Source organism: Myotis davidii, unplaced genomic scaffold, assembly GCF_000327345.1.
Source record: "Myotis davidii unplaced genomic scaffold, ASM32734v1 scaffold1240, whole genome shotgun sequence".
Taxonomy (NCBI): Eukaryota; Metazoa; Chordata; class Mammalia; order Chiroptera; family Vespertilionidae; genus Myotis; species Myotis davidii.
The window spans coordinates 31,590-43,615 of NW_006292285.1; the positions used below are offsets into that span (position 1 = coordinate 31,590).

The following is a 12,026-nucleotide window of genomic DNA, read 5'->3' on the forward strand; positions in this document are numbered from 1 at the left end:
GGGCCGCCTCCCCTTTAGCAAAGCCTCCAGGTCAGTCACCGTTTGCGCCCTTTCCTCAGAAGGAAGAGCACCTCCATGCTTCGCGTCGCTGACTGCGGCCTCGGGTGTCCGGTCCCCGCAGCCGGCACTCCGGTCGGGTACGGGGCGCCCTCCGTGGATTTTTCCCCCGGGGTGTTGGTGATTGAGTTTGGTAAGTTGCGTTCCGGGGGAGAGAGGAACCTTTCCCGGTGGCTGGGTGCCCGCGGGTGAATGAAAGACTGTGACTCGCGCGCTGACCGCGGGGAACGGCGGCTGTCTCCTCGGGTCTCGATTGGGCTCCTCCTCGCAGAGCCCTGCAACCCCCAGCGCTGAGCGGGGCGTCTCCAGGAGAATAGCTGGTGCGCGCTGACTTCGCTGCGAGCAAAAGTCGAGGTGTAACCAGCCCTGAGTTCGGTGGTTTGGACGGGCGGGTGGTTCTCATTTAGAAATTCCCATCAGGAGGAAATCTGCCTGCAGCGGCAGGTGCACTGACGGTTACGATGTGTCTCGCTTGTCACTCAGGATGTAGATGCTTGTGATGATGAGCCAGTGAGGGGCAAATTGCAAACACTCACTTCACCCCTTAAACATGCGCCTCCTAAGAACGAGGACTGTCTCCTTCCAAAACAGAACGAAACTCCATTGTCCACCCGAGAAAATCAGATTCCTCCAGTTTCCCAGAAAAGTATCTATGAGAGAAGAATCGGGGTTTTTTGGAGCTAGCATCGATCCGAACAAGACCACACGTTGCATGTTGTTTTCCAATCTCTTTATTACGCCCAAAACATTTCCCTGCATTTCTTAAAATTTAATTTTGATTGTTGAAGATTCCAGGAGAGCTATACAGGGGTTGTCAAAAGTAGGCTTACAGCTGTCCGCGGCGTTCTTTTGAGTCAATAAAGCTGTTGTAATAATCATAACATTCACGTCTCTTTCCGTGCTGAAACTGTAAAGCTATTTTTGCCCACCCCTGTATTGTAAGATGTCTGCGTTCTGATGCAGTGCTGTTTCCTGTGATTTTGTTTGACTTGTCTGCCTCTTGGAGTTCTTGTGAAGTACATGTCCGATCCGGAGCAGTATTCTGTAATACAAATACAATGCAAGGTATACATGTAATTTAAAAAAATGTTTACAAGCCAAGTTAGAAAAATTAAAAATACATGTGACTTTATTTTCAATAATTTATTTAACCCAGCATACCCAGTTATCAATAGAAAATGATTAGTGAAATTAATAACTAATGTAGTCAATATAAAAGTATTAATAGAACTTTTATTTATTTTTAAATGTTTTTATTGATTTGAGAGAGGGGAAGGGGGAGGGATGGAGAGAGAGAAATATTGATGAGAGAGAAGCCGCGATGAGCTGCCTCCTGTGCGCCCCCGCCTGGGGATCAAGCCCAAAACCCAGGCATGTGCCCTGACTGGGAATCCAACCGGTGACCCCTCGGTTGGTGACCTCTTGGTTGGTGGGTGGATGCTCAACCAGCAGAGCTAATAGAGCTTTTAAGAACTTTCACATTTCTTTTTTACTAACTGATTGAAATCTAGCATGTATTTTACATTTACAGCACATCTCATGTGGATGCTAAATTTTCATTGGAAATTCTTGATCTGTATTTAGATTTTATAAAACTTACTGTTGAAAAAAGTAAATTTACAAACTCAGATGTCTCAGACATACTGAAAAGTTTTTTAGTAACGGAATCAATTTTATTTCTAAACGGAATTAAAAGTGAATAAAGTTAAAAATTCAGTTCCTCAGTTGCATTAGCCTGTGGCTATCAAGTTGTACTACACCCGTTTAGAGACTTGAAAGTTTCCTGGGTGATGTGTGCTTCATCTCATTGGGAGACACTTAAATTCACTTAAATCCCGCTGTTTATTAGTGATGCTAAGCCACATTTTTCCTTGTGGTAATCTGTGGGTGACACTTTGTTCCCCAAAGCCTTTTACCCAGTGGTTTTAGCATCAGTTGTTGATTTTTGCCTTAACCTGTTTTTATTTTTTTATCCTATTTTTATATTAGGGGATACAAATGTGTTTTTTTCAAATTCTGTCATTCCTTCTTCATTCTTTAGCTGGCAGTCCTCTGTGAATAGGAGCTTTCCTTCCAACCCTCCCTTTTTCTTTTGTAGTATCACAACATATTCTTGGACTTTCATTTACTTATTACAGTCAATAGTTGCCAACCTAGGAATCTCACCTGATGTACGTCTGGTCAATTGGGCTGCTGTAACAAAAATGTGGTAGACTTGGTGGCTTATAAACAACACATTTCTTACCATTCTAGAGGCTGGGAAAACCAAGATCAACGTGTCAGCAGATTTAGTGTCTGGTGAGGACCCACTTTGTGGTTAATAGATGGCTGTCTTCTCGTTGTGTCCTCACATGGCATAAGGGGCAAGGGAGTTCTCTGGGATCTCTTTTATAAGGGCAGTAATCCCACTAATCATGACCTCAAGGCCCTACCTCCAAATACCATCACACTGGAGATTAGGTTTCAATATATGAATTGGGGAAGGGGGTTGAGACACAAACATTTAACATTTAGTCTATAGCACCTAACTTTTGGTGTTTAGGTTTTTAATGGGATCTGCAATATAGGCATGCAGCACCCCCATGACTGACATTAGCCACTCAATTCAAAATTATACAACATTGTCCAGAGCCTCAGATCTTTATGACAGAGTAATATGTATTCAATCTCTAGCTCACCACTTCCTAATTGGTCATCTTAGGCTAATTACTACTTCTGTCTGAATAAGGTTGCCTCAACTATTCAATGGTGGTAATCGGATAAGTTATCAATGTTTCTGGCACACGTTGGGTACTCTGTAAATTGCAATTATTATTTATGTTCAGGTGGTGTAGTATGGAGTTTCTTATGGCTTTCACATATAACATTTTATTTTCTGCTTGATGACAGATGACTAATGCCTTCTGCCTAAAGATTGAAAGTATGAGGCAAGACTTCCCATTACTACTTAATCAAGAGGAATTGAGTTTGAAACATACTCTCTTAAAGAGACGTTGGGAACAAGAAATGTTCAGGCAGGTTCCTCTGTCAGACTCACAGGATGCTGGCCGTTGATCTTTCTCCTTGTGGTAAGTCTTTGATGGGCCCTGCTCTGTGCGTGACGGGGTGGCGCCGCAACCTCCCCATCGACCCTGCCTTGAGTGTGACAGGGGGCGGTGCCCCAACCCCCCAATCGGCCCTACCCTGAGCGTGACTGAGGGTGGCATCGCAACCTCCCAATCTGCCCTGCTCTGTGCATGACAGGGGAAGGCGCCCCACCTCCCCAATCGGGCCTGCTCTGAGCCCGACCAGGGGCTGCACCTAGGGATTGGGCCTGCCCTCTGCCACCTGGGAGCAGGCCTAAGCCAGCAGGTCGTTATCTCCCGAGAGGTCCCAGACTGCGAGAGGGCACAGGCCGGTCTGAGGGACCCCTCCTTCCCCCGAATGCACAAATTTTTGTGCACCGGGCCTCTAGTCTATATATATATAAAAGCCTAAGTGACCATTACGACCGGTTAACCAAGTTACCGGTCGCTATGACATGCACCGCCCACCAGGGGGCAGACGCTCAATGCAGGAGCTGCCCCCTGGTGGTTAGTGCACTCCCACAGCCATCCTCCCCCGGCTGGCCAACCTCCTGTGGTCCTCCCCAACCCAGCTGGCCCCCACTGGCCCCGATCAGGACTGGGTGAGACAGCCCTTATTGGCCCAATCACTGGCCAGACTAAGGGACCCCATCCATGCATGAATTCGTGCACCAGGCCTCTAGTATTTTTATAAGAGAGGTTCTGCTTAATCATTTGATGAGTTTTATCATTGTTGGCAAACAACTCTGCCTCCCTGGATTTTAATTTCTCTATTTGTAAAATGGGATTATTAAATTCTTCCTCTTATTTATTAAATCCAAAACTACTTTTCTGATTTCAGATAAGATGGGCTGCTTGGGCATTTTATGGGAGCTATATGTATATGTGTATGTGTCTGTCTATCCATCCATCCAAATGTGTATGTGTGTGTCCATCCATTTAGAATTAGTGTGAAATGGTGCTTCCAGGTTTGTGAATGTGGAAACTAGGCAATCTAAGTTTGTTTGTTTTTATATTTTTGCTGATTTTTTTAGAAAAAGAGGAAGGGAGAGGGATAGAAGATAGAAACATTGATGAGAGAGAAACATCAATCGGGGGGCAGCCTAAGTTTTCAGATTTCATTTCTTCTCAAGGTTGTCTTTTTTCAGACTTTTTCTGTCTTCATGAAGAGAAGCCCAAGGGGGGAAAGATTATCACTGGATGCCTGATACATTATTCTCAGGTAAATAGGAAATGTATTCCTTTATTAAAACACATACTTCTTCCTACTAGGTAGACATGTTTCCTTCTAGTGGGATGGAGCTTCTTTTTAAAAATATATATTTTTTTATTGATTTCAGGATAGAAGAGAGATGGGGAGAGAGAGAGAAATATTAATGATGAGAGAGAATCATTGATTGGCTGCCTACTGCACGCCCCCTAATAGGGATCAAGCCTGTAACCTGAGCATGTGCCCTTGACTGGAATCGAACCCAGGACCCTTCAGTCCACAGGCCAACGCTCTATCCACCCAGTCAAACCAGCTAGGGCTAGAATGGAGCTTCTTAATACAAATAGGACCTGCTTAGGGACTGAGTCCCCAGTTTAATTTTCTCAGGTCTCAAGGCTTCTCATGTGGTTGACAGATTACATAGGGAAATGATACTGTTATCCCAGTATTTACTGGTTTAGTCTGATTCTGTGCTCTAAGTGTGTGCTCTAATTTTGTTAGGATACACAGAGAGTGGACATGCCTACTCAGAATTTGTGATTCTGAGGACACACAAAGGAAAGATGTATGTTCAGGATTATGCTAAATCCTGTCAATAGAGAAAAATAAGACCAGAAGGGGTCACAGTCTAGTCGTGGGAGATAATTACATTCATTCAGGTGAAAGAAATGCTCTTAAAGCTGTGTGACTGAATGAGATTACTAGTGAATATGTCCAAGTAGAGAGAAGGGGTATGACGACCATTGAGCCGTGGGGGAGATGATGATGAGAGAACATGGAACCCTGTCAGGCATAGGGTCTCCTTCTTTCTCCAGTGAATATTGATCGAGGCAATTGCCTGATGCTAGAACATTTGTGACAGTGACCTTTGAGGATGTAGCTGTGGAATTCAACCAGGAGGAATGGACTTTGCTAGTTTAAACTCAGAGAAATCTATACAGAGATGTGGTGCTGGGGAACTATGAGAATCTGGTTGCAGTAGGTAGGACTGGTACCATTTCTTCATTTAAATTTTTTCTGGAACAAATATTTCTTAAGTGACTATTACAGGCACTCTGCTGATTAATGGGAATGCCCTGGTAGACAGAGAAGACATTGTTTCTGCTCTTATAGACCTTACTCTCAAGCAGCTTTCTCTTGAAAATGAAGATCTGTTCATTGTACTAGTTTTATTTTCTCTATGGATAAAAGGCTTAAGACCTCAAAAATGTATATACAAGTTTGAACCTGGATTTCAGGGTAAATACCAGCAACCCTCTTTAAGTATATTGAGAGAGAGAGAGTATGTGTTTGCTTTTGAAAGTTTTAGTTTCATTTGGAAGTTTACTGGTATGGTAGAGTTACATGAAAATTTTGTTGTTTCTCAAGTTATACCCAACAGTATTTGATATCCCTGAAGAGCAGAATCTTGGCCCATGATTTATGAAGGTATTTGATATCCCTTTCCATGTTCTTAACATGAAGGATCTTTCAGTGAGAGGAAGACATCAACTATGCACACCTGGTCTGATCTTTCAGATGGAATAAAGAGAAGTGCTGAAGACAGTGGGGAAAAGTTCTCCAAAGTGAGGGAAAAGGTATATGTGATTCTTTTTTTTTAATCTTTATTGTTAAAAGTATTACATATGCCCCCCTTTTTCCCCTATTGACCTCTTCTAGCCCGCCCCCGACCCCAGCCCCAGGCCTTCAGCACCCTATTGTCTGTGTCCATGGGTTATGCATATATGCATACAAGTTCTTTGGTTGATCTCTTCACACACACACACACCCTCCCTGCCTTCCCTCTGAGATTTGACAGTCTGTTCCATCCTTCTGTGTCTCTGAATCTATTTTGTTCATCAGTTTATTTTGTTCACTGGATTCCACTTTTGAGTGAGATCATATAATACTTATCTTTCTCTGACTGGCTTATTTCACTTAGCATAATACTCTCCAGGTCCATCCATGCTGTTTCAAATGTTAAGAGTTCTTACTTTTTTACAGCTGCATAGTATTCCATTGTGTAAATGTACCACAACTTTTTTATCCACTCATCTGTTGATAGACACTTAGGCTGTTTCCAAATCTTATCTACTGTAAATTGGGCTGCTATGAACATAGGGGTACATATATCCTTTCTGATTGGTGTTTCTGGTCTTAGGAAATATTCCTATCAGTGAGGTCTCCGGGTCAAATGGGCATTCCATGTTTAATTTTTTGAGGAAACTCTATATTGTTTTCCACAGTGGCTACACCAGTCTGCATTCCCACCAACATGTACTAGGGTTCCCTTTTTCCCACATCCTCCCTAACACTTGTCATTTGTTGATTTGTTGATGATAGCCATTCTGATAGGTGTGAGATGGTACCTCATTGTCATTTTGATTTGCACCTCACAGATGATTAGTGACTCAGCATGTTTTCATATGTCTCTTGGTCTTCCCTCTGTCTTCTTTCAAAAAGTATCTATTTAGGTCCGTTGCCCGCATGAGGCTCGCGAGCCGCAGTTTGCCGAGCCGCAGTTTGCTGACCACTGCCCTAGGAGATATATCAGTAAATATATTGCTATATATTTGAGATCTTTGAGATTGTGCTGCCTATGGTTTCTTCTAAGATTTTTATGGTTTCACAACTTACATTTAAGTCTTTTATCAATTTTGAGTTTATTCTTGTGTATGGTGTAAGTTGGTAGTCTAGTTTCATTTTTTTGCATGTACCTGTCCGATTTTCCAAACACCATTTATTGAAGAGACTGTCTTTATTCCATTGTATGCTCTTGCCTCCTTTGTCAAGTATTAATTGAGCAATTACCTAATTATTGCCTTGTAAATTGTGTAAGATATTATTGCCTCTACTAATATTAGTAATAGGCAATCATAGGAAACCAAGCATATTGAAGTATAGTGTAAATAGCCAGGATCTTCATAAGTGTGTCCAATCCCTGGAATATTTGGAGTCAGATTGGAATTCTCTTTTTGAATAGCAGAACTGACTTTTAAAACCTCAGTGTCTGGTGTTTTCTCTTTGGGCAGTGAGTTATTTGGGGCTGGAGAGACCTGGAGCCTCTCTGAAGGGTTCAGCACAGTCCAGATTATTTAATTTTTTATATTTTTATTATGGTAAATATATAACATAAAATTTGCCATTATAACCATTTTTAAACACACAATTCAATGGCATTAATTATATTCACAATATCATGCCACCATCACCATCTTGTTCATTTTTTTAAATTATTTTAGGGCTATTCAGTTTATATAGAGAGAGCAGCAATTTTTAACGAGTGTACCCCAAGAATTTTTTTTTAATCCTCACTGGAGGATTTTTTTTTCCCCACTGATTTTCAGACAGAGTGGAAGGAAGGGAGGGAAGGGCGGGGAAAGAGAAAGAAACATCAATGTGAGAGACATCAGTTGGTTGCCTCCCACATGCACCCCAAGAATATTTTTTCCCATTGATTTCCAGACAGCGTGGACAGAAGGGAGGATTGGGGGGCGGGGGAGAGAGAGAGAACGAGAGAGAGAGAGAGAGAGTGAGAGAGAGAGAGAGAGAGAGAGAGAGAGAGTGTTCCCTCCTGCTCTCGCCCCCCACCACAGCCGGGATTGAACCCACAACCCAGGTATGTGCTCTTAACAGGGAATCAAACCCATTCAATCCCCGGGGCAACATTCTAATTACTGACCAAAATTGGCCAAGGCCAGATCCTTTTTGAGGCCTGGATAATGTTTGTTTTGTCTGTTCTCAGACATGATTACAGAGTGGCCCTGTCTCTGTTGCTGTTGTTAAATCCTGGATGTCAGAAGCTGCTTTTCTCTTTACCAATACCATGTACCCTATTTGTGTTCAGTTCACTCCAAATGTCTCAAAATGTGTTTTTACAATTGGTGTGTTGGAATCAAGATTTAAGCTACACACGTTGCAGTGAATGTTTATGTGTCTTTATCAGTAACAGTTCACCTGTCCTCTTTCTACCCCAAAATGGGTTGGCTAATTGTTTCCTCAGATGTCATTTAACATGTCCCTGGGTTTCTCCTCTTCCCCTTTCCCATAAACTGTTAATTAGGTTAAAGGATTTGTCAGATTGTGTTTTGGGGGGGCAAAAATATTCTATAGTTGTTGCTGTTTCTTGTTGCATCATGTCAGAACTCACATGATATGCAGATGCCTCTTTTGTGATGTTAAGATTTATCAGTTGATTCTGGTGTCAGCTCAATCCTTCATTTATAAAGTTCTTCAGCTTACTTATGGAGTCTTAAATTATCCCCTCGTTAATAAGATCTTTATTAATTGCAAAAGGGAGAAGGGGTAACCCCATCAATCTTTGAGAGGCTCCTTGCTTTCTGGTATAAGATGTTCCAAGATCATCGTGAACATCTCCTGTTTTACATTAGACTCAGCTATTTCCAAAATGAGTCCTGGTTTCTCTCATAGGCAAATGGCATTTAGAAGCATTTTGACACTAGAGGGGCTCATTGCTCTTGAGTTGTTACTGACTCTAGGCATTTTTTCGTGGTTCAGTTTAGGAAAAAGTTTTAAAAAAAATAAATAATATATATATACTATATTCCCAATTCCTAATTGTTCTTGGATAGGGAGATAAAATCTTAAGAGCAAACTGTGTGTATGTATATGTGCCTGTGTGTGTGGTTACTCTGCAGCTAGTGTGAGGAAGTTGCAGGTCTGTAACTGTTGACTGTCAGGCATAGACTCTCATGGTTTCTTTCTTTTTCTCTAGCTCTGCTTGCTCAGAACTCTGCCAGGTGAGGAGGGAGACACAGAAAGGGAAGAATGGGTGCAGGATTGCTGACATCTTGGTCACAGGTATGTGGGAAATTATACTCTTTCCAAAAAAACAACAACAAAAAACACAAAACATTGCTGTCCCCAAAAGACACATCTCTTGCCCATGACCCACAGCTTCCCAGTCCTACTGGGCCGGCCTCGGGCTTCCCCAGTTCTCTGGGCTTCTTAGAATGGGAGAGCAAATGCCTTAGGAAAGGCTTCTATTACTACAACATTTGTTAATGTTTTTCCAGATAGTCCTCCAGATTGAGTATGTTTTATATACTGTGGGGTGCTATGAAGGAAAAGAGAGATTTTTCACTAGAGGAAACATTTGTTCATTTTCCAAATATGTTTTCTCATCCTGTTGTACACTCATTCTGTACTAGATCTTGAATAAGATTGTAAGAGTCCTCAGAATCTAAGTGTGGAAATACCTAGTTAACTGTGTGTTAGAAAAGCTGGTCAAACCATGAGCTTGAATGAGATGGTCCAGGGAGTGAGAGTGAGAGAGGAGAGTTCCAAGAACTGAGCTCTGGGGCAGACCATGAGAGGCTTCCAAAGCATGTCTGAGCTTCCAATGCACTGAGTCTCCTTCCCCAGTCCTGGAAGCCTCTCTCACCATTCTTGTGGCTCAGTGGATGAAAAATGGTTGGCTAAGGCAGAATGTGTGTGATGTTTCAGGACTTGGTGACCTTTGAGGAAGTAGCAGTGGACTTCTCCCAGGAGGAGTGGGCACTCCTGAACTCTGCTCAGAAAATCCTGTACAGAGATGTGATGATGGAGAACTTTAAGAACCTGGCCTCTGTGGGTAAGATTGGCCTCATTTATTCATCTCTACATGCAGCAAATAGTTTATCATATATTATGTTCCAGGATCTGTGAAAAGAATAACAAGTTCTGCCAGGTGTGGCTCAGTTGCTTGAGTGTCCTCCCATGCACCAAAGGTTGCCGGTTTGATTCCTGGGTTTTAGGTTTGATCCCCAGTAGGAGGTAGCTGATCAATGTTTTGCTTTCACATCCATGTTTCTCTCTCTCTCCCTCTCTCTCTAAAACTCAATTAAAAAAATCTTTTTTAAAAATAAGAAAAGAATAACTATGTGGTGAACCCCAAATGGGTGGTTCCTGCTCTTATGGGGCAGTCTCATGGCTTCCCATGAAAATACACTGAATTCATTTTCTCTATCATTAAAAGATAAGGTAATTTGCATTGTATATCTGATCTTGGCCTTGGATTTCAAGGGTCAGTCCCATAAGAGACATGGAATATGGTGTTTGTTTTGGGGTCCTGTGAAAGCTCTCTGATCTGATCTGTTTTGCTGCTCCTAAAGTTGCACTTGCCACTTCAGACCAGAGTATTGGAATCAGTTTTATGGAAGGATTTCTTGCCTCCTTCTCAGTGCTCCAAAATCACACCTTTTTCATTAGCAGGGTATCAGCTCTGCAAATACAGTCTTATCACTGGGGTGGAGCAGTAAGAACTGAGGCCAGGGAAGAAAAGAATTCTCCAAGGGGCCTGTTCAGGTGAGCCCCAAGCAGAAGGGAGTCATTGTGTGGAGCAGCCATAACTGGTGGTGCATTTCAGAATGTCAGTATGGGAAAAGGACGCTGAGGCCATTTTGTGGGCTTTCCTTCTTTCAACATATTTCCATTCATTCCTGTTCTGATTTGATCTCAGAAATACTTTTAATTCCTCTTTCTTTAAAAAAAAAATATTTTTTTTATGTATTTCAGAGAGGAAGGGAAAGGGAGAGAGAGACAGAAACTAATGATGATGACAAAGAATCATTGATCAACTGCCTCCTGCACACCCCACCCTGGGGATTGAGCCCCCAACACAGGCATATGCCCTGAGAACCTTGACCTCCTGCTTCATAGGTCCACACTCAACCATTGAGCCATGCTAGCCGGGCTTGATTTCTCTTTCAATTTCACATTTCCTTGAATAATTTCTGTTCAGTCCTCCCTACTTTGCTTTCCAGGTAATACCCTCTCTTATTGTCTCAAACCTCCAGAATCCTTTCTAAGTAAAATACCTCCCATTTGCATTGCTTGTTCCTGTCAGTTACTCTGGTCATTGATTTCATCTTCTCTTTCACATTTTTCTTTCTATATTTAGTGTTATTATTTGAAAACAAATCCACAGAGTATTTACCTTATTTTTTCTTTCATCCCTACTTTTTTCTCCCAATAGTTATAAAAATTTTCCTCCTTCAGTTTCAGGCTGGGCTACTCAACTTAAATCAAAACATTCAATTCCTATGCAGAATGTTCCTGAGGAAAAAACTTCTAATGGCATAAAAATGGTAAGATTTACTAGGGATGGCTTTTTATATTATGAGAAGTCTGTAAATTTCAGTAAATTAAAACAGCAGCAGCACCCATACAAGGAGAGGCAGTTGAAGCAAGTGGCAGAGAGCTGTCTCAGGGAAGACTATGATTCTCACAGAATTTGAGAAATCTCCAATCCTACCTCAATACTTGCTGCCTCACAGTAAGCATCTTCAAAGAGAATACCAAAGAATAAACATTTACTTAAATGTGATTTGTTTTTAATTATTTAATACACTAGAGGCCCGGTGCACAAAAATTTGTGCACTCAGCGGGGAGGGGGGGGTCCCTCAGCCCGGCCTGTGCCCTCTTGCAGTCTGGGACCCCTCAGGAGATAACGACCTGATGGCTTAGGCCTGCTCCCGGGTGGCAGAGGGCAGGCCCAATCCCTAGGTGCAGCCCCTGCTCGGGGTCAGAGCAGGGCCGATTGGGGAGTTGGGGCGCCGCCCCCTGTCATGCACAGAGCACGGCAGATTGGGAGGTTGCGATGCCACCCTCAGTCACACTAAGGGTAGGGTGATTGGGGGGTTGGGGCACCACCCCGTCGTCACACTCAAGGCAGGGTCGATGGGGAGGTTGTGGCACACCCCCCCCCCCGCCCG

General features: G+C 42.7%; 1 protein-coding gene across 4 annotated transcripts in view; it reads left to right on the forward strand.

Moving 5' to 3' along the window:
• Positions 1-12,026, forward strand: part of ZNF177 (zinc finger protein 177) — a 24,126-nt gene that overhangs the window by 9,101 nt on the left and 2,999 nt on the right. The window contains exons 2-8 of one of the 4 annotated variants that reach the window (XM_015565297.1): positions 60-190; positions 2,947-3,125; positions 4,271-4,344; positions 5,797-5,909; positions 9,047-9,132; positions 9,778-9,904; positions 11,311-11,399. In XM_015565297.1, the coding sequence (XP_015420783.1) occupies positions 9,100-9,132; positions 9,778-9,904; positions 11,311-11,399 (249 nt within the window). In that variant the 5' untranslated portion in view covers positions 60-190; positions 2,947-3,125; positions 4,271-4,344; positions 5,797-5,909; positions 9,047-9,099. Of the gene's footprint in view, positions 1-59; positions 191-2,946; positions 3,126-4,270; positions 4,345-4,673; positions 5,910-9,046; positions 9,133-9,777; positions 9,905-10,521; positions 10,618-11,310; positions 11,400-12,026 lie in introns of those variants that run through there. The other 3 variants (XM_015565298.1, XM_015565299.1, XM_015565300.1) reach the window with 3 other exon arrangements.